Genomic DNA, 23,698 nt, shown 5'->3' with positions numbered 1-23,698 from the left:
CTGCTTGCCCAGTTTTTATGATGAATATGATCCCAGCACGTGTAAATCATCAACAGTAAAATAATGAAAGTGGTTAATTTTGTATACGAAATTTTGTGTACGCCTTACAATCCCTGACCGGAAATTTGTTTGTAATCCTAAATTTTCCTTACCCTTTCCTTTTGAAATGTAAGTAAATTAAAAATTTAAAAAATAGTCTCGCTCCCCCCTCCCCCCATAGCCCTATACTGTTTCCACTGACAAAGGGCCCACACGGTAATCAGATTTTTGTTATTTTCTTTTTTTTTTATGGTTCTTGAATTCATAACTAAAATATACCTTCCCCAGAGCAGCCCATTACAACACCAAAAATTGAAGCTTTCCGACCGCGTTTAATATGCTCAAATAAGATAACTATTTTTCCACGGGCAATGTGCCACTATGGCAGTGTGCACGTTCACTGTGTGGGGGCCTAGGTTCGATTCCAGGTTCGATGCAAGGCTCACTCAATCTTTTCAACGAAGTTGCGTGTATTATGAGCATTTCCATGAAGTGTAGAATTCATAGTGCGCACGAGACTGGTAATCGCTAGATGAGTGCCGCTTTAGTCACTATTTTTTCCTTTTCTTCATTTAGTTCGAATCTATATGTCATTTAAATATAAGATTCGTCAAATATATGCTAATTAATACCCTACTAGTAATTTTTATGAAAAATTTGTCTTTTTAGTTCTAACTAAATTTGCACATAAAAATTCAGTTTTCATTGCAAACAGAAGTTCTTAATTACCTTTATAACACGCACCCTCGTTCAAAAATTTGATTCCGCTAATATTCGAATCCAAGTCCACCACACAAGCCAGAACTCTATCACAGAGCCACATTGTTTGTTGAAACATTTCTACCTTATTTCAGCATATTAAACGTACTCAGAAAACTTCAAAGTCGATTTTATGGAGAATTTTTGAGAGCTACATCGAACTGCTTTGGTAGAAGTATGCTCGATTTTTGAACTTACGTACCATAACTACAAGAAATTACAAAGATCCGATTGCCGTAAGCCAACTGCTGTCTGGAAGTCACACTAGGATAAAAGTTTCATGCCTCGCACGACCTGCGGCAAAAAAGCTGTTTTTTTATGTCATGTTCACTTCTGGCCAAGCCCTGCATGTCCCATAAATTTGAAAGAAATCCCTGATGAAGAGTAGGTGCACACGATGTATCCTGCGACGAGGCATCCTGCCGACTGTGCGACAGCTACCGGAAACACGCTATATATGGCCGATACGTCACCCAAGGTCACGGACTTAAAAAATTTACAGCCGTGCGGAGTGCGCTTATCCCTTTTGGTTGATGTGTTGAAAGGACAGACTGTGTTTCGAGGAGGTCGTTTTGATTTTTCATTTTCTGTTACTGACAATCCTGTTGGTCAGTGCTGGATGACTCTTGCAATAATACGTATTGATGCAACTACGAAGTCTACTGCAACGTCTTTGGAGGAGGTACCTCCTCGTGATGTTTTGGGTTATCGGATGTTCATGATTACTATGTCTCAAGTTCGTGGTGTTGGAGAAACATCAACAATGTTTTTTGTATCAATGTGAGTGTGCCTCACAACAGGTTCGAAGTGCCTTTCGACAGGAGTTGGAACTGAAAAAAACCACACGAAGTTTTTCTTAGCGTCACATGAAATATACGATGAGAATTCTTTGCCTTGTCTGAATCGACCTCCGCATAACAAAAAGCAAAACCATATTACCTTCACAAACGCCAGAAGAATGGCTCCTGAGGATTCTTCAGAAACAAACGAAGCATGTGTATAGTCAAGTCTACAGTCAAATATCTATACAAAATCAATTACAGAATTAGATATGTAGAAAACTATAGGCGTAAAAAGAGGTACACAGTTAGAGAAAATTAAACCAACTAGAACTTTGTGCCTCATATTAACAATAGTTCCTGTTACCACATGCCACAAAGAACTTACTGAAATAAGATTGCGGAGTAGTTTTCAGAAATAAAAGTTTAGAGGTCAACGAAGAGACTTAATTTGAGGTTTAGTTTAAGGAAAGGTGAGAGAGCAGTGATACGTACATTTGAATCCGTGGCATAGCTTCTTGGTACACGACCACCTTCCTTGAGCACTGCAGATACAAGTGTTGCACTCAACTTGGGTCACTCTTCCAGGTACACACGCTGTAAAAGGAAAACGCCATAAGGATATGTATTAAGAATCATCAGTTTCAGCTCTACTTGTGTTGGGAACCTGAGATTTAGTCTATGTATAATGAAACTCACCTGCTATTAGATTTTCATACAAACAAGAAATGTAGAGGAGAAGTACTTTGCTTTCCATTCAGTATGTATATGCCAACCCTTCGCTTTCGGTTAAAATAAAGCACTGAAAAACTCTTGTCTGGTTAATAGCAAGTTAATTACAAAATAAAATCTCTTTTTTTGGGGCCTTGTATCGGAAAACTTTGATTTTAATTGCACGACTTATGATTCTGGTTGCTATTTCAAAGATTTTAGTCGTGTCTTTTGGTGAAGAGGAGACCAGGGGTAGTTGTTACAATTTTTTTCAGTAATTTTTGTACTAGAAGGGTTCAGAGCAATATTAATACGAAATGAGATACCTTGCAATATAGCATCATCATATTTTTCTCTTATGCTCAGCTATCAGGAATATCATGACTTGACATTATCTCCGATTATACACACCGTAATAATTTACAACATAATGGGCATGTTGTGACAGAGAGTGGGGTTATTTGTTTACACATAGTGTAGCCTATTAAGCATTGATACAAAATGTTCTAGTTTTGTTTTATTTATTGTTGTTTTTCTCTTGTATGTACTTTATTGTCAGTGTTATACAAAAGTTTGTTTTGTTTTTACAAATTACTGGTAATCTGACCTTACTTCTTTCGCTGATTCACTCTATGTTTCTTTTGATGTTGTGCCTCTGTCTGTCTTCTTTTTCTAATTTCTCATGTTGCCTTCAAAGGAAAATACATAATGAAAATTGTATATTACACTAGACATGTTACTACATTATAACAACTCATCATCATCATCAACAACCAGTTCGATCACTTGGTGATGTGGCCTCTTTGAGTCAGTGTGTAAAGTAGGATCCTTGCAGATTCTTCCATTTTGCCGATCTTGAGCTTCCCGTTGCCAGTTAAACCCGTCTGTCTTCTCTAAATCTCTGTCCCATCTGTCTTTCCCTTGGTCTTTTTTGGTAAACTGGGCTCCAGTCTAGTACTTGTTTTGACCACATGCAATGTTTTCTTCGAGCGACATGACTACCCCACAGCCATTTCAAGATATCCACCCTTTCCATTATGTCACTGACCTTCGTTAACTGTTCAAAGTCAGTTGCTTTCTTTCTGCCTTTATTTGTGTAGCCCCATATTGATCTTTCCATTCCTGTTTGGGCTACTATTACTTTTCTGTCAATGAAATCATTTAATATCCATGTCTCACATCACTTGTTATTACTGGCAGTATACATTGGTCAAAGACTGTTTCTGTTCCAGCGTAACGACAAGCGCCGGCACGAAGATCAAGAACGCAAGAGCATAGAGAGCTGTGAGACGATGTCAGCCAATAGTACGCTGACTAGGAGGACACCACGACTAGAGCGGCATCTACACGAAGAGAATAAAAGCAACACGTCGCCTAGCCGCGGCCGGACTAGAAGACGACCACTAGAAGAGCGGCACTAGAAGACAAGCAGTGATATTAACTGTAGCAGTGATTTATGAACTTGTGTGATTACCTTGCATGGACATTGTATCTATTGAAGGACACTGATTATTTGCATGTCGCCAATTGCTTGCGTTCCATCATGTAGAAACTAAAGCTAAGTATTGTCAATTCAATTACTGTAATAAAATCCATTAAAATGATTTGCTTGTATGTTGTCTAGCTATCCTAGAACAGCTTTCTAGACACCCTATATTACACGTGTGGGTAGGATCCCACAGTTTCCTTTAGCTCCGCCACATTTTTTACTTCAAAACTGAGGATTACCTTCCATAAGCTCGCCAGCCTATCTCAATACGTCGGAATGTTTCTGGTTTTAGGTCTCCTTCCATATTTGGCAGTTGACCCAAATAGGCATATTTTAAGACGCTTTGAAGTTGCTTACTTTCAACAGATACGCTTCCCTCCGGTGTACGTTCATTCATCATGATCTTGGTTTTATCATAGTTCATTTTTAGGCCAACTCGAGAGCAGACTGACGCAAGTTCACTAAAAGTATTAGAAGTTCGTTTATACTATTTGGAAATAGTACAATATCGTCATCGAAGTTCAGGTTGTTTGATCTCTCTCCCAGAATTTGGATTCCCTTTGTTTTCAAAATTAATTTAGACGTCACTTTTTCGAGGGCTCCTGGGAAAAGTTTTGGAGATGTAGGGTCGCCATGTTTTATACCTTTTTCTATGGGAAATTCATTGGTTTCTTCAACTACATTTACAAACGCTGTGTAAGTTTTGCATATGTTGTGTAAAACTTCTGTATACGCCTATTCTATTCCTTTCTCTATTATAGCCTCAAACTCCTCCGGATGACTGATTGAATCGAATGCCTTTCCGAAACCTATGAAGGCGAGGTAAAGAGGTAGATGGTACTCATTTGCTCTGCTAATTGTTTCGCGTAGAGTGAGGATACCATCAGCTGTACTAAACGGTGCGCGGAATCCAGTTTGCCCAGCTGGCCCAATCCATTGAGCAATCTATGTAACATAACAACTACCCTCTATGAAATTGTAACTAATTGGCCTGTACATCGCCATTTCATAATCGGTTACAGATATGCATCAGTTTTCAGCTTTAGAAAAATTTTCAAATTTATTTTGCTCACCTGAAGTTAAGATTCCACAATACACAGCACTTGCATTAATACACAAAAGGGTTACATTGCTATCAAAAAAATACTCGGAGAAGAAAAAACTGCAAACAGACAGAAGGACAATATTGTCTCTTGATGTCTCTCTAATACTGGTTTCCCAGTCTTCAGTGATTGGCAGGAATTGTACCATTAGTTGCTATCTGTTACTGGGAGGGTAGTGCATTGATACCAGTGGGATGAGGACGTAGAGGAAGATGAGATAGGAGATATGATACTCCGAGAAGTATTTGACAGTGCTCTGAAGGACCTACGTCGAAACAAGGCCACTGGAATAGACGAAATTCCCTCAAAACTATTAATATCCTTGGGAGTGCCTGCCATGAGAGAACTATTTCACTTGGTGTGCAACGCATGTGAGACTGGCAAAGAGTCTTCACACTTGAAGAAGAATGTAATAATCCCTATTACAAAGAAAGCAGATGTTGATAGGTGTGAATATTACCTAACTATCAATTTAATAAGTCATGGTTGCAAAATATTAACATGAATTATTTACAGAAGGATGCAAAAACAGATGGAAGGTGACCACGGGGAAATTCCGTGTGGATTCCGGTGAAATGCTGGAACATGTGGGGAAGTACTGGCCCTATGGCTTATCTTGTCTTATAGACCAAAGAAAGGCAAATCTAGGTTTATAGTCATTCTAGATTTGGAGGAAGCTTTATACAATGTCGACTGAAATTCACTCTTTGAAATTCTGAAGGTAACAAAAGTGAAATACAGGGAGAGAAAAGTTAAATACAACTTGTAGGGAAATGAGAAGGGAGTTGTAAGAGGCGAGGGGCATGAAGGAGACGTAGTGATTGAGAAGGGAGTGAGACAGCATTGTAGCCTATCCACGATATAATTCAGTCTCTACACTGGGAAAGCACTAAACGAAACCAAAGAAAAATTTGGAAAAGGAATTAAAGTTCAGGGAGAATAAATAAAAAAAAATTGCGGTTACTGACGGCGTTGTAATTCTGTCAGAGACAACAAAGTACTTGGAAGAGCAGTTGAACGGAATGGATAGTGACTTAATAGGGGGTATAAGATGGACATTAACAAAAGCAAAACACAGGTAATGGAATATAGCACAATGAAATCAGACGATGCTGAGATAGTTACATAAGAAATGAGACACTAAAAGTAGTGGATTAGGAATGTTATTTGGGCAGTAAAATAGCTGATGATGGCCGAAGTAGAGAGGATATAACATGTAGACTAGCAATGGCAAGAAAAGTGCTTCTAAAGAAGAGAAATTTGTTAACATCAAATATAGATGTAAGTGCTGGGAAGTGTTTCCTGAAGGTATCTGTCTGGAGTATAGCCTCGTAAGAAAGTGAAACTGGATGATAAATATTTCAGACAAGTCGAGAATAGAAGCTTTTGAAACGTGGTGCTACAGAAGAATGCTGAAGACTGGATGGGTAGATCACGTAACTAATGAAGAGGTACTGAACAGAATTGGGGAGAAAAGAAATCTGTGGCACAACTTGGTAAAATAAAAGGATTTCTTAACAGGACACATTCTGAGGTATCAAGGGATCACCAGTTTGATACTGGAGGAAAGTGTGGATAGGGTGGGCGCGTAAAAATTCTACAGGGAGGCTAAGAAATGAATACAGTAAGCAGGTTCAAAAGGATGTAGGTTGCAGTAGTTATTCGGACAGTACAGCATACAGTAGCTGCCTCAAACCAGTCTTCGGACTGAATACCACAACAACAACACCAGTGGCTAATTCAAAATTCGAACTAGTTACCCAGGGCAACAACTATCCCCCATAATATGAAACAGAGAATCATAAACACGAAAAAAGTAAGGAATAACTAGAAAAAAATCGAGTTCTTACAATATACAAAAAAAGGTAAGTGATTATATGAGACATTGACGGAGAATTCAGGCTTAGCCTACCGATTAAGTAAGCATGTTCTCACTATACAATAGTGACAATATTCACTGTAATTCATAAAGAACCCTTAGTCAAATGAGAAGGAAAATGTTAACGTAGAGATCACGAGATAGCAGTATCTTGACTATACTTCATTCAGTATAAGACTGAACCTGATGTAAACAAATACTAACGTGATGATTGGTCAGCAGCCGTAACAATGGTGTTGTTACGCTCTTGAAAATAGGTTCTACTTCTGTATTAGATTTCTTTTACTATGTTACAGTAAATTAAAGTTGAAGAAATTCTAATGTGTTAACAGCCATCAATGCTTTCCTTAATCATACTTTAGCTACGTTGTTTTTATTTAAAATATCGAGTACAGTCTTAGTCTCTGTACTCTGATTATCGAGCTGTTAATATGTAGTGCGAAAATGGCTGACGCTGTTTCCTGCTCCATATTAAAATACGCATATGGAACACCGTTAAAAAGAGGCGGGAAACAGGTTGTTCCGAAAGTTTTTCACACGTTTACAGAAAAAATCATCTTTGAAGTTTTCCGAGGAAATTTATTTAAGGAAATTAAGCGGTTTTTATGAATGGGATGGAGAGCTGAATCTGCTAGCGTGTTGGGTCACAGGGCTGGCTGCTCTCTGTAAGATAAAAACAGAGTGAAGTATTCAATGACGAACTTGAAGGGGTGTCATGTGACGTCCGCCCAGGACAAATACCGAGAGCAATGACGAACCAGATGGAAAAATAATCTGTAGTGAGGTAGAATTGTAAACTGGTAGTCCATAGATCATAGTTAAAAACGCCCTTTGGTTCATATTTTCTTTTTTTTTGTTCAACCTGAAATGCACATATCTTCGAAATATAAAAATAAAAAATGCTGCCACCGTACCACTGCAGTATGAACCCAACAGAACTGATCTGGAGCGAAGTTAGGGGATTTGTCTCGAGAAAAAACAACACATTTAAAGACGTAATGGAAGTAATGCACGGAGCTTTGTCACACGTCACTGCCGAACGCTGGCGGGATACAGAACGGTACGTCATAAAAGAAGAGGCGAAAATGTGGTGCTTCGATGGCTTCATGGATTCTGTTGTTAAACAACTCGTTATCAACGTAGCAGATAGCAGTTCCATTTCTGAAATGTATTTCTCGGATTCGGATATCGGAGGAGTTCATAGATTATAAGACAACAGACTATAAGTATTTCCTTCAGAGGCGTCATTATTTGACTATATGGCAACTACAACTACTCAAATCACTGCAGGTTACTTGGACCAGCTAGCCAGCTAGCTGGCCAGTGCTGTGCAAGTTAAATGCGGGGTAAATCTGTTGTTCTGTATTATTATTCTACTTTTTTTCTAACAACCGTATTCACGGTACATTTTCAGACAATGTTCACATAAAGCACCATAACAGACGTGCAAAATTATATCATTATACAGCACTTAGTTCAGGAGATATGACGTCATAAACAACGAGATGCTTGAAAAGCTGTCGCACCGTGCATAACGACTGAATTTATTACATCTTTGATACTAACTCTATTTGCAATACATTTAGCAGATATTTGTAAACATATTTCGCTGAATGTCCCCAAAAAATTATATCACTGTACATCACAGAGAGAAGAGAGAAGAAGCTGGACAAGAAAAGGAAGAGGAGGACATGGACAAAAAAATGGTTCAAATGGCTCTCAGCACTATGGGACTTAACTTCTGAGGTCATCAGTCCCCCTAGAACTTAGAGCTACGTAAACCTAACTAACCTAAGGACATCACACACATCCATGCCCGAGGCAGGATTCGAACCTGCGACCGTAGCGGTCGCGCGGTTCCAGACTGTAGCGCCTAGAACCTCTCGGCCACCCGGGCCGTCAGATATGGACAGGGAGAGGGGGTAAAGAGGATATAATGTATTAACTTATATATATATATATATATATATATATATATATATATATATATATATATATATATATATATATGTGTGTGTGTGTGTGTGTGTGTTTTAACGAACGATATATAGATTTTCTTAAAATAGATGGCTCGGCACAGCTTCATTATAATACGTGAAAATTAACGTATCAATATATAATTAAATGATTGTAAGTCCGATTTTTACCTTTTATTTTATTGTGATCCTTGGGAGGTCTATTATATCGCCACTCCTTTCAGTACTTATTGACATGTTAGCCATAATGGAGACGAATCGGACATTTTCGTTGCTAAGTCGTCTCTACTTAAAACTGGATTGTATTATTATGTGTAATGACTAATTAACAAACAAAGATCTGTATACTTAAAACTAGATATTTCGCATATGATGACTAAAAGGTTTTCGGAAATTCACGTTACAAGCGTCTAGGACTTGTAGAACGGAGTGGTACTCACTTTGCATCCCGCCTTGTATCTCTTCAACTTCTGGTACAGCGGCCAGAACTCGTGCCAGCAGATATTTCTCTGTCTCTTTAGGAGTCTCGTAAATTAAACTTTGTATATGACCCCTCAAGAAGTAGTCAGTAGGAGTTAAATCCAGCGATCGCGGCGGCCACGCAATTGGACCACCTCGGTGAATCCATCTTTCACCATGTCGTATGTTGAGATGTATTCGAACCGCACGTGAGAAGTGAGATGGTGCATCATTATCCTCAAACCACATTTCCTGACGGACATTCAGTGGCACAACTTCCAAGAACCGGTGAAATACGTTTTGTAGGAAGATCAACTATACAGGACCAGTTAGCTTGAGTGGAAGGAGGAATGGACCAATCACGTGTCCGCCCATAATAACTGCCCAGACGTTAATACCAGACCAGTACTAAAATCCCTGAATATGGGTGGCACAAGGGTTTTCTTCTGCCCAGACATGGCTGTTTCGCGATTTCAGAACACAGTCCCTAGTGAACTTTCATTCATCTGTGAACAGAACATGATGTGGTAAAAGGGATGCAACGGTACGGGAACCACGTGCAGTACATCTTAAAATACGGGCTTGCGGTGTTGCCGTGGAGTACCACAGTTCTTCCTCCTCAAGGTGAAGGTACCTGTCTTTCGGAGCCGCTACGTAATGAGGGCAAAAAGTTTGTGCCATGGCGTGCTACGTTGCGGAAAATGTTCGTGGTAGAGCCGACTGGCAGCTCAGCAGTTACCTCGAGCTTCGCCTACACAAGGAACATGTTCGTGTATTCCGAAACTGTGTACCGAAAACGTGTACCGAACTAAGGCAGACGTTAAGTAAAAAAAAATGTAGTGTGATTAGGGCCTCCCGTCGGGTAGACCGTTTGCCGGGTGCGTCTTTCGATTTGACGCCACTTCGGCGACTTGCGCGTCGATGAGGATGAAATGATGATGATTAGGATAACACATCACCCAGCCGGGAATCGAACCCCGGCCCTTAGAATTGTCATTCTGTCGCGCTGACCACTCAGCTACCGGGGGCGGACGTCCGTTAAGTGACTTAAGGTGACCTTCTGACGTATACACGTCATCTTGTCTACCCTACTGCATACCAGGACAAGCAACTCTGAGACTTTTCTTTTTCTCTCAGCAGACATGGATGCGACACTCATCAAAGTTGAAAACACTATTCAAAATATCATGTACTCACTCCCCTCTACAAGTCCCAGAAGCTGGTAATGGCAAATTCCGAACATCCTTTATAAAACTCTGCTCCATTTCCACATACAGATCAAGAGTATTGCTCAACTCACGCATTCGCTATAACAAGAGAGGAGACCATCCCGAAAAAGTGTAACAAAACTGACATTTTCAACGATTATATTGTCTGTTTTATAAAATCGCAGTTATGTTTTTCCAATAAATACTTGCTTCCTCCTACAGACTTTGCAACGACAAACAATTTTTTATCACCTATTAGGTACCATCACAAGAAGATATACATAGAAAAGAAAGAGGAGGAGATGGACAGAGAGAGGGGACGGGCGACGCTGGGTGCTCAGCTAGTTTTAAATAAAATAGTCCCGGTACCCACTAGTGGGAATTAAAGTTCACGGAGACGAAATAATAACTTTGAGATTTGTCGATGACACTGTTATTCTGTCAGAGACAGCAAAGGACTTGCAAGAGCAGTTGAAAGGAACGGACAGCGTCTCGAAAGAAGGATATAAGATGAACATCAGCAAAAGCAAAACAAGGGTAATGAAATGTAGTCGAATCAAATTAGGTGATGGTGAGGGAATTAGATTTGTAAACGAGACACTAAAAGTAGTAGAAGAGTTTTGATATTTGGGCAGAAAAATAATGATTGATGGCCGAAGTAGAGATGACATCAATTGTGTACTGGAAATGGCAAGAAAAGCGTTTCTGAAGGAGAGACATTTGTTGACATTGAATACAGATTTAAGCGTTAAGAATTTTTTTCTGAAGGCATTTGTCTTGAGTGTAGCCTTCTATGGAAGTGAACCGTGGGCTATAACCAGTTGAAGCAAGGAAAGAATGAAAGCTTTTGAAATGTGGTGCTACAGAAGAACGCTGAAGATTAGGTTGGTAGATCGTGTAACTAATGAGTAGATACCGAATAGAACTGCGGAGACAAGAAATTTGTGGACAACTTGACTAAAAGAAGGGCTCTGTTGATAGGATACACTCTGAGCCATCAAGGTATCACCAGTTTAGTACTGGATGGAAGTGTTGCTTGTGGGGAGTGGGGGAGCTAAAACCGTAGAGGCAGAGAGATGAATACAATAAGCAGATTCGGAAGGATGTAGGGTGCAGTAGATTTTCGGAGATGAAGACGCTTGCACAGGATGAAGCAGGATAGTGACTGAAAACCGCAACAACAATCCCAAGAATAATGGCGGCCTATTCTTTACATATACGACGCTAGTGAGAACAGTTCTAGAATTCTGACCCAGCGTTTGGAGCTCTTATGCTGTAGGCACAATCCTAGGATTTGAACGAATTCAGAGACGCTGACCTACGATCCCACAGACTGTGTTGTTGTTGCGGTCTTCAGTCCAAAGACTGGTTTGATGCAGCTCTCCATGCTACTCTGTCCGGCGCAAGCCTATTTATCTCCGAGTAACAATTGCAAATTACATCCCTCTGAATCTGCCTATGTATTCATCTATTGGTCTCCCTCTGCGATTTTTACCTCCCACACTTCCCTCAAGTACTAAATTTGAGATCCCTCGATGTCTCAGAATGTGTCCCACCAACCGATCCCTTCTTTTAGGCGGGTTGTACCGCAAATTTCTCCCAAATTCTGTTCAGTACCTCCTCATTAGTTACGTGATCTACCCATCTAATCTTCAGCATTCTTCTGTAGCACCACATTTCAAAAGTTTCTACTCTCTTCTCGCCTAAACTGTTTATCGTTAATGCTTCACTTCCATACATGGCTTGACTCCATACAAAAACTTTCAGAAAGGGCTGCCAGACACTTAAATCTATACTCGATGTTAAGAAATTTCTCTTCTTCATAAACGCTTTTCTTGCCATTGGCGGTCTACATTTTATATCCTCCCTATTTCGACCGTCATCAGGTATTTTGCTTCCTAAATAGCAGAACTCATTTACTGCTTTAAGTGTCTCATTTCCTAATGTAGTTCCCTCAGCATCATCTGATTTAATTCGCTACATTCCATTATCCCCGTTTCTCTTATGCTGATGTTCATCTCATATCGTCCTTTAAAGCTACTGTCCATTTCGTTCAACTGAGATTAATGCTCGATAATTCCTTAAAGGTTTGGAGTCCCATGAATAAAACAGTTTCAAACTTCTAAGTATTTTATAAATAAATTACTTTGTTAAATATTTGATAATAAACATGTAAGAAAGAAAAAGTTTAGAAAACATATGAAATTATAGATTGAAATTTTCACTCTACAGCGGAGTGTGCGCTGATATGAAACTTTCTGGCAGATTAAAACTGTGTGCTGGTCCGAAACTCGAACTCGGGACCTTTGCCTTTCGCGGGCAAGTGCTCTACTGACTTTCTTTTTTTAATTTCATTTTGTTCGCTTTTGTTCGTTGGATCTGCTCGGGGCGGACGTCGTAAGACATCCGTTTAAGTTCGTTGTTAATCCATTAACTCAGTTTTTTTGTTACAGAGGGCAGTTAAACCCTCTGACCGAACACGCTGAGCAACTGTGCAGGCATACCGACTGAGCTACCCTAGCACGACTCACGCCCCGTCCTCACAGCTTTAATTCCGCCAGTACCTCGTCTCCTACCTTCCAAACTTCACAGAAGCTCTCCTGCTCTAGATCCAGTTATGTATATAGTAATATGCCTTTTGCATTGTATACCCGCTCCTGTCGTAAAGTTAGTAATGATGAAAAAATACATGTATGTATGAAAGGACTTGGTGTACTTGCTGAGAATGTAAATCTAACTGGTAGTGTAACCCTGTACTATAATTATTAATAAAGTGTGATCTGTAGCGTCAGCCGTCAACCGGTGAGCGTACATCGCGAACCGGGGGCTCAAGGATGCAACAGTTTGAAAACAATCTAAAACATATTGCCGCATTGCCCGCTGAGCGCCTAGCGAGTCGGTGACGCAACCCGCCCGACTTGGCTCGGCGCCATGCCGGCCGACGCACCAGGTCTTGTAAGCGATGACATCTTGGTCGGCGAATGATTCGAGTCCAGGTAGAGAGGCATTCTCACATCGGACAATAGCTAGAGTAAACCATCCACTTCCAGTACTCCCTGTGCCAGCATCAAGACTGAAATTAATACAAGGTTCGCAGGAGAGCTTCTGTGAAGTTTGGAAGGTAGGAGACGAGGTACTGGCGGAATTAAAGCTGTGAGGACGGGGCGTGAGTCGTGCTAGGGCATCTCAGTCGGTAGAGCACTTGCCCGCGAAAGGCAAAGGTCCCGAGTTCGAGTCTCGGTCCGGCAAACAGTTTTAATCTGCCAGCAAGTTTCATATGAAATTATGTTTAATGTTTAATGGAACTCGCTAAGTGTTCTCATTATCAAACACTGGACGATTATATTCTGGGTAATTTGCGCTCCGTTTTAAGCAGAAATTAGTTTTTCACACATCTCAATCTTTATAGCGTCATCTCTCCTGAACAATGTGTCGTGCAATGACATAATTTTACAGATACATTCAGTCGTGTACATTGAGGTGACAAAAGTCATGGGATACCTCTTAATATCGTGTCGTACCTACTTTTCCCGGTGGAACGTAACAACTCGACGTGGCATGGACTCAACAAGCCGTCGGAAGTCCCCTGCAGAAATTCTGAGCCAAGCTGCCTCTATAGGAGTCCGTAAGTGCGCAAGTGTTGCCGGTGCAGGATTTTGTGCACGAACTGACCTCTCGATTATGCCCCATAAACGTTCGATGGGACTTGAATCGGGCGATCTGGGTGGTAAAAGTTTTTGCTCGAATTGCCGAGAATATTCTTCAAACCAACTGCGAACAGTTGCGGCCTGGTGACATGGCGGAATGTCATCCATAAGAATTCCACCATTATTTGGAAACATGAAGTCCTTGAATGACTGTAAATGGTATCCAAATAGTCGAACATAACCAATTCCAGTCAATCATTCTGAAGCTACCACCAGCTTGCACAGCACCTTGTCGACAACTTGGGTTTATGGCTTCATGGTGTTTGCGCCATCCTCGCATTCTCTCATCAGCTCTTACCAACTGAAATCCGGAGTGACCAGGTCACGGTTTTCCTGTCGTCTAGGATCCAACCGATATACTCACGAGCACAGGAGAGGCGCTGCATTTGATGTTGTGCTGTTAGCAAAGGCACTCTCGTCGGTCGTCTGCTGTCATAGCCTATTAACGCCAAATTCTGCTGCCCTATCCTAACGGATACGTTCGTCGTACGTCTCACTTTGATTTCTGCGGTTATTTCACGCATTGTTGCTTGTCTGTTAGCACTGACAACTCTACGCAAACGGTGCTGCACTCGATCTTTAAGTGAAGGCCGTCGGCCACTACGTTGTCCTTGGTGAGACGAAATGTCTAAAATTTGGTATTCTCGGCACGCTCTTGCCACTGAGGATCTCGGGAAATTGAATTCACAAATGATTTCCTAAATGGAATGTCCCATGCGTCTAGCTGAAACTACAATTCCGCGTTCAAATTCTGTTAATCCCCGTCGTGCAGCCATAGCCACGTCGGAAACTTTTTGACATGAATAATCTGAGTACAAATAACAGCTCCGCCAATGCATTACCGTTTTGTACCTTGTGGAAGCGATACTGCCACAACATTATGACCACGGCCGACCGCGACGTTGGATGCCGCCTAGTGGTTGGTTCAAATGGCTCTGAGCACTATGCGACTTAACTTCTGAGGTCATCAGTCGCCTAGAACTTGAACTAATTAAACCTAACTAACCTAAGGACATCACACACATCCATGCCCGAGGCAGGATTCGAACCCCGCCTGGTGGTGTTGCGGGTACGTGACGCGATAACAGAAGTATGTAAGCGGAGCAGACATGAACGGGTGATCAGCCTAGTGAAGGAAATGGATGCAAGTGGAGACGTGCATTGCGACAGGCAACTTGACAAAGGGTAGTTTATTGTTACGGAGAGGCTGTAAACGAGTATCTGCAAAATGGCGTAGCTGGTCGAATGTTCATTTGCTGCTGTCATGAGCATCTACAGAAAGAGGTAGAAAGACAGTGAAACTACCATTAGGCGCTAAATGGTTGTCTGTCCACGACTCTTCACAGAAAGTGTGATTCGGAGACTTGTCTGTTCTGTACATTAGGATAGATGGTGATCTGTGGCATCTCTGCCGAAAGAGCGCAATGCTGGTGCAAGCACAAGTGTTTCGGAGCACACCAATCATCGCACATTGCTGGCTCTGGAGCTTCACATCAGATCGCGCTTAAGTGTCCACATGTTGGCCCAGCGACGTCGTCAATTACGACTGCAGTAGACATAGGACCATCGGGAGTCGATCGTCGGTCAATGAAAACGTGTCGGCTCTTGGGGTAAATCACACTTTTGCTACGCTAAGTCGATGGTCGTGTCCACAAAAGCCCTCATCGAGGTGATTGGCGGCACGAAACGTGCAGCGCGCCACGGATGCAGGCTGATGAGAGCAGTATTATGCTATAGGAGACATTCTCCTGCGCTGGCGTGGAACCTGTGATGGTAACGGAAGGCAAGCTGACAGCTGCGAACCACCTGCAACCCTTCATGCTTATTGTCTTCTCCGACAGCGATGTCATCTTTCAGCAGTATAATTGTCCATGTCTCAGAGCCAGAACCGTGCTACAGTGGTTTGAGGAGTATTATAGTGAACTCACGTTCATGTCTCAGCGACCATATCCGCCTGATGTAAATTCTGTGGAACCCATCTGGGTCGCTATCGAGTGCCATCACCACGTACGCACATCAGCGGCCCGTTATTTACGCGAATTACACGACTTTTGCGTAGACATCTAATGCCACATACCTCTACTGAACCTACCAACAACCTGTTGGATCCGTGATATACAGAGTCAGTTATGTGTTTCGTTCCAAAGACGCACAAACAAGCTATTCAGCAGGTGGTCATAATGTTTTGGTTCATCAGTGTATATGTGCATACCGCTATCCCCTGACTTTCGTCATCTCGGTGTATTTGGACACTGTCTGTGAAACGTGTTGCGAATACAGTTTGCAGTAAAGAAGAAGTAAATTAAAACGTCGTGCCCGGTGACGAAGTTTTACTGCAAGCACAGCGAAAATGTATTTGGCGATAAACTTTTCCCCCTTTCATTGTTTTGTGGGGAGTGTCAGCGAGAAAAAGTTTGCTGTAAGTCTCTAAGTGCTGTCATTCTCATATACTGGATGAATATAGTCTAGGTAATTGCCTCAAGACATATTCACAGTTTCTAACTATAACAGCTACTTCTTCACGCATTTCACAGTTTATGATGCCATACCTCCTAAGACATGGGTGGTAGAATGACATACTTGAGCAGTTACACTCAGTGCTATAACTTTTTTCCTTGCGTCATCTTGTGGTTGGTGTCGGCGAGAAAAAGTATCGTAAACGTTTGAAAAGCTGTGTTAAGTTTGTGGCAAGTCATTCTGAAAGACTGGAGGAGTACAGTCCTGCTATTTGCGTCCGGTGAGCTACGCTGTCTCAAGACATATACACAGTTTCTAACTGTAATACTCGCACATGTCTTACCGTGTTGACATTTTCACCTAAGATTATACTTGTTAATTAATGGATAATGCCAGAATTTTAAATTTTTGAATTCGGTCACTATTTATACTGAAAATCTGATTTTTGTTGCCCTTGTAAGTCGTTAGACAGAAGAGTTCCGTGCCCGTGGACGACCTATACCAGGGGCACCAAATTACGGCCCGCGGGCCGAATCCGGCCCGCGAGATCAGTTCATCAGGGCCGACGACGGTACTTGCATTTGCCTGAGCAGATGTATGAAACACGAGACGTTGTAATACAGTCTAAATTTAAATACACTTTAAGACAAAAAAAAAAAAAAAGAACGACACAACACGAAAGAATTATCTGAATTTGACGGAAATCGGTAGATGTACCGTACATGTGCAGAAACAATTTCAGAAAAATTAGATGATTTATGTAAGAGAAAGAGTTTCACCTATTGAGCAAATGAATAATGCGTTCGCCCACCTTCGGCCCTTATGCAAGCAGTTATTCGGCTTGGCATGGATTGATGGTGTTGGTGGATGTCCTGAGCAATATCGTGCCAACTTCTGTGCATTTGACGCGTTAGATCGTCAAAATCTTGATGTGTTCGGAGGGCCCTGCCCATAGTGCGCCAAAAGTTCTCAACTGGTTGGGGAGTGATCCGGTGACCTTGCTCGCCAAGGTACGATTTGATGAGTACGAAGACAATCGGCAGGAACTCTCGGCGTGAGTGAGCGGGCGTTATCTTGCTGAAATGTAAGCCAATTGTGGCCTGCCACGAAGAACACAGAACGGGGCACAAAATATCTTCGACATACCGCTTTGCCGTAAGGATGCTGCGGGTGACAACTAAAGGGGCTATTCTATGAAAAGAAATGGAACACCAGACTGTCATTCCTTGTTGTCGAGCCGAATGGCGGGCAACAGTCAGACAGGTATCCCACTGTTGTGCGGGGCATCTCCAGACACGTCTTCGCACTAGAATCTTATTGACTGAGCGTCTTCAGTGAGTCCAACTTCGAAATGAGCACCGATGACCAGCGTAGACGTGTCTGGAGATGCACCGGATAGCGTTGGAATACCAACTTGAGTTTCGCCCGCCATGCGGCCAGCAGACAGGAGTGATGGTCTGGGGTGCCATATCTTTCCATAGCAGGACCTCTTTGGTTGTCATTCGCGGCATCCTTGCAGCATAGCAGTACTTCGACGATATTCTACACACCGTCTGTTGCCCTTCATGGCGAGCCACCCCGGGCTCACATTTCAGCAAGATAACACCCTCCCACGCACGGTGATAGTTTCTACTGCTTGTCTTCGTGCTTGCCAAACCATATCCTGGACAGAACAGTCGCCAGATCTCTCCCAAGTTGAAAAGGCCTTCAAACTACCTCGGCATTTTGACGGTCTACCGCGCCAATTGGACTATCCCCCAGGTAAACAACCAACAACTCTATTAATCAGTGTCAAGCTGAATAATAGCTTGGACAAGAGCCAGAGGTGAACCTACGCGTTATTGACTTGTTCAGTTTCTGATGCTATTCCTACTGAATAAATCATGCAATATCTTTCTGAAACTGTAATCATATGTTTATCGCACATGTACATCACGTCTAACGATTTCCGTCCCATTCGGATAATTCATTCATGGTGTGTCATTTTTTTTTTTTTTTTGGCTTAGAGTGTATTATGTTTAGAACACTTAGAGGTCTTCACACGTGCTGCGACATCCTGCCTTTTATGTGACTTAAATTTACTTTGTTCAATGAACAGGACTCAGTTTAAAGATCTGCAAATTGCGGGCTCTCTGTTTATACACTACATCATACACAAGAAAGTACTCTGTGGGGCAGACTTAGATGTTTCTTGGGTTCTAAACCCAGGCTTTTCTGCTGTGAACTCCACTCGAAAAAAAAAATGGTTCAAATGGCTCTGAGCACTATGGGACTTAACATCTGTGGTCATCAATCCCCTAGAACTTAGAACTACTTAAACCTAACTAACCTAAGGACATCACACACATCCATGCCCGAGGCAGGATTCGAACCTGCGACCGTAGCAGTCGCGCGGTTCCGGACTGAGCGCCTTAACCGCGAGACCACGGCGGCCGGCAACTCCACTCGAGGACATGCACTCGATCATCGTCAGTTCCAGTCTTTTTTGGAAAATCTTGATTCTGAATTCTGCTATTTGCCTTATCACACGCCAGTGAGGTGGCTCAGCTGCGATAAAGTGCTTTTCCGTTTCACAAGTTACGATAAGAAACAGATGCTTTGCTCACTGAAAAAATACAGCTAATACACATCTGTCGGATTCTACGGTCGATATCACATCCCACATGGCCGGCCGCTGTGATCGAGCTGTTCTAGGCGCTTCAGTCCGGAGCCACGCGGCTGATACGGTCGCAGGTTCGAATCCTACCTCGGGCATGGATGTGTGTGATGTCCTTAGGTTGGTTAGGTTTAAGTAGTTCTAATTCTAGGGGACTGATGTCCTCAGATGTTAAGTCCCATACTGCTTAGAGCCATCTGAACCACATCCGCGATGAATGAACTAAGTTTGGAACTTCAGGGAAAGGAAAACCTCACCTGTGATCTCTACAGAATCATCAAAGAATTTCGAAGAAAGCTGTCATTGTTTGTAGCATAAGGGGAAGGAGACAAGAGTTCTCATTTTCGCTGTTTCAAAGAGTTTTGTGCAACTATCGTCGAAGAAGTCAGCCTTCGTGACTTGAAGAAGAATCTTTTGGAGAGATTTTCAGGTCTTGACAGAAGGGAGAGTGACATTTGTCTGTTCCAGGATCCGTTTGATTGTAACCTTTCAGATGTGCTAGTTGAACTACACTTGGAGTTTATTGATTTGCAAGCAAATGACTTCTTGCCTGTGTGACGTTCAGTTTGCGAAACTGAAGAAATTTGCCACTGGTATGGCATAAGTGTTTGGAACAACTTATATGTGTGAGCAAACGTTTTAGAAAGTAAAGTATACTAAGCCAGCAACGTACGACATTAAATGATGAACATTTGAAAACAGTCATCTTCACTAGATGCAGCAATACCAACCCAAACATTGATGATATCTTGGAAGCTTACTCTGACTATGGTCTTGTGCCACTTAGTTTGTGAGATTCGCATATGTACACACTACATCTGATGTAACTGTCTTCTTGGTGACGCAGCCTTCTCTGATAATGTTTTTACTACATAAATATGTTGGTTATCCTTGTTTTCTGTGCAGTACGTCATTCACCCATGATTAACATGGAATACTGAAGTCACTTTTTCATCTTTTTCCCCAGAGCTTACCCTCTAGCTGGCGGGTATGGTACAGACTGATGATGCGGCTTGTAACTTATCTGGCCCGCTCTGAAAAAGGTTTAGTGATCTCTGGCCTACACGAAGGTATAACAGAGATGCTCAGGCAATTTAAATGGAAATATCTGGAACAAAGGCGACGTTGTTCTTGCGCAGCCCTGTTGGGTGAATTTAAAGAACCGATACGCGACGAAGACTGAGCGTTAGTTTTGCTGCCAGCATCGGATATGTCACGTGACTATCATGACAATAAGCCACTTTAGGCGAGGGTGAGTACAGAGACACGTAGTCATCTTTCTCTCATTCAGTACCTACTTATATTGATATTAATTTTTCAATCACTGATCATCCACATGATACAGGTTTTGTCAGCTATATAGACAGTAAATAAAACCATTTAGATACATATTTAAGGCACATGTATACATACCATATATAATGGTATCCGTCCATCCTTGAGGGATGATGGTGTAGCATGCTTGGTTTAGAGTCTGCAGCGCCTGCTGTGACTAAAAAGTCCCACTCGAGAGTGGCAGTCCCTACTGCAGTTTGGACATGTGAAATTTGAGGGACTTCGAACAGAAGCCGCTCTGTCTCTTCGCTTTGTCCTCTTCCTGATTTGTTCCTGAGTGCGTTCATCCTCTGAGAGCTTGACGCCGTTGCGCACAGTTACTCGCCACTTGACACTGTCATCTGCAATGCTTTCCCAGCGACTTGGATTGATTCTGGTCTTGGTCAGGTCTCTCTTGCAGACATCTTTGAAACGAAGATGCGGTCGCCCCACTGGCCTCACACCTTCCTGAAGTTCGCCGTACAGCAGCTATTTCGGTATCCGTTCATGATCCATGCGCCTGACATGTCCCAACCATCTTAGACGTCGATGACTCAGGAGTGCAAAGATGCTGGTTGTGCTTGCACGATGAAAGACTTCGGTGTTGGGTACTCTATCTCTCTAAGAGATCTGAAGGATCTTCCGGAGACAGCGGAGATGGAAGCTGTTGAGTCGAGATTCATGCCTAGAAAGAGTTGTCCATGTCTCACAGCTATAGAGAAGGGTGCTTATAGCACAAGCGTTGTAAACTTTTAATTTAGTTTTTGTGGTAAGCAGTCCGTTGTTCCATACTCTGTTTTTCAATCTAGCCATGACAGATGATGCCTTTGCGTTTCTGTTAGTAAGTTCAGTGTCCATGGACAAGTTGCTACATATTGTAGATCCCAAGTAGGTAAAGTCATCAACTATCTGGAGAGGATTGCCATCAATGCTAATGGATGGAAGGTTGGTAGTGCTCTGCGCCATGATCTTAGTCTTTTGAAGGCTGATGAGTAGACCAAACGTTTCACAGGCATTTGATAATTTGTTGATTATATACTGCAGCTCATCTTCTGTGTTCGCTACTAGAGCTGCATCGTCCGCATGTAACAACTCACGGATAACAACTGTATTTACTTTGGTCTTGGCCTTGAGGCGAGCAATGTTGAAAAGATTTCCATCAGACCTCGTATGTAGATACACTCCCTCCTCACAGTCTTCAAAATCAAATCTGAGCAGAACGGAAAAGAAAATCCCAAATAATGTAGGAGCTAACACACACCCCTGTTTCACACCGCTATTAACAGGGAATGCTTCTGATGTTTTACCGATGAAGCAAATTGTTGCTTGTGTTTTCTCATGGAAAGAGACAATTATCTGTAGTAGTTTAGGTGGGCATCCAATCTTCATACCATATAACACAATAAACAATACTAATAACTGGATAGATAAATCAAGGGTATATAAATATACGACACAATGTACACTGATGCCAATACATATTAAGTAAATACATTTAGAAGCACGCGTAAGCGACAAGTATGCTTAATATACAACACAATAAACAAATGTTAATAAATGGGAAGAGAAATCAAGGAAATAAAAGTGTTCCATACAATATCAACTAATACTGAAACACACTTCCCAGTTAATTAAAGAAATTGTCTGTGAGCCTGCATATATTTTGTACCTTGGTGTGAAATGCTACCTATTTTACATTTCAATTACATAATCTTTAACTGTATCGCGTCTTTAATTTGAGGAGATTCGTTAACAGTATTTCTGAAACTGTCCATTTCCGATGCTTCTTTAATGGATTTAGGTAATTTATTACATCAGTCGGTGCACGACAGTGCACGATAACTATAAGTTCCAAAAAGCCACGAACGAAAATATTACTTTTCAGGGGGGTATACCTCGGGTTCTACCGATCACAGTAATAGGTCAATTGCTTTGGATAGAGTTTGCTCTATGACCACTTGCGTACCTATCGGGAGAACCAGCGTACTGTATCCATCTTGCCCTACAAGGTCAGAATTTAAACATTCCACACTTCTTCCAACCCGGGCGAATTCGGCAAAGCGGTTGTTTGTCTTGTATTAGGTGTGGTCTATGGTGGACCTTAGTCGGCTTGTAAAACACAACTTGTTTGAGGGCGTTTCCTGAGAAAACTCCAAAAAATGGTGGTTTTTGGGTATGGTCACTTCTATAATTTCTATTCATGGAACACCATCGTACTTTTTACAATATGTTTTTAAGGTGATATTGTCGGTGAACATAGAACCTTTTTTTCAATATCCATTAGCGACATCCAGAGGTTCAAAGTCAACATACTTATGGACGTAAAATGTGCACGTATTATCTGGTTTGAGACGAAAATGTAGTTTTAACTAACGCATGACAAGTATTCTAAGGTCATTTCAAAGGTTCAGAGGTCACAAAACTATGCTCTTAGTCAGCATTTTTTCACCAACAAAACCTTATGACTTGCTGTCTCTGTCTGTGCTTCAAACCTACACAAATACGTACAAAGCGACTCTGTAGTGACAAGAAAATGGGATAAAAAGAGCCTTAACAGGCCTGAAAAGAACTTAAAATCAGTGCTAAGAATTATATAAATATGGAAAGATTACAAAATTAGTATACTATTTCTAATAATAGTTGTCCTCTTTTAAGATACGAATTACAAGCCGGGCGTCTTCGGTTAGTTGCGGTCGATGAGCAAAGTATTCAGGGAACAGTAAAGCAGACGATTTTACGTCAACTTTACATGAACCAGCTGTCAGACTAAAAATGTCTGCTAGACAGAGAGTCGAACTCGGGGCCTTTGCCTTTCGCAGCAAACTCGGGGCCTTTGCCTTTCGCAGCAGAGAACTTGCTCACGAAAGGAAGAGATCCCGAGTTCGGGTCTCGACCCAGCACACAGTTTTAATCCATTAACCTTCACGTCAGCACACACTCCGCGGCAGAGTGAAAATTTCATTCTCGAAGCCTCGACTTGCCTGATTCCTTTCGGACTTAACGTACACCCACATCTTAGCACAGTATCCCTGATTTCACGCGGTTGTAGTGAGGAGGTTTGTAGAGGGCGTGGGAGAGGGTCACATGCCTATGATGGCAGGGGGAGTGTGCAAACATGTTAGGTATTTCTGTATTGTCAGCAAGGTCTCAGATAAGTTGAGA

At 41.9% G+C, this 23,698-nt stretch overlaps 1 protein-coding gene across 1 annotated transcript in view; it reads right to left on the bottom strand.

The window, feature by feature from the left end:
• LOC126184262 (pacifastin-like protease inhibitor cvp4) overlaps positions 1–23,698 on the bottom strand; it is a 65,123-nt gene that overhangs the window by 21,934 nt on the left and 19,491 nt on the right. Inside the window, exon 3 of the mRNA XM_049926636.1 lies at positions 2,073–2,174. Coding sequence (XP_049782593.1) covers positions 2,073–2,174 — 102 coding nt within the window. The remainder of the gene's footprint in view (positions 1–2,072; positions 2,175–23,698) is intronic.

Source organism: Schistocerca cancellata, chromosome 4, assembly GCF_023864275.1.
Source record: "Schistocerca cancellata isolate TAMUIC-IGC-003103 chromosome 4, iqSchCanc2.1, whole genome shotgun sequence".
Lineage (NCBI taxonomy): Eukaryota > Metazoa > Arthropoda > Insecta > Orthoptera > Acrididae > Schistocerca > Schistocerca cancellata.
The sequence above is the reverse complement of the archived record's forward strand: the minus strand, read 5'-3'. Positions and strand labels throughout refer to the sequence as shown.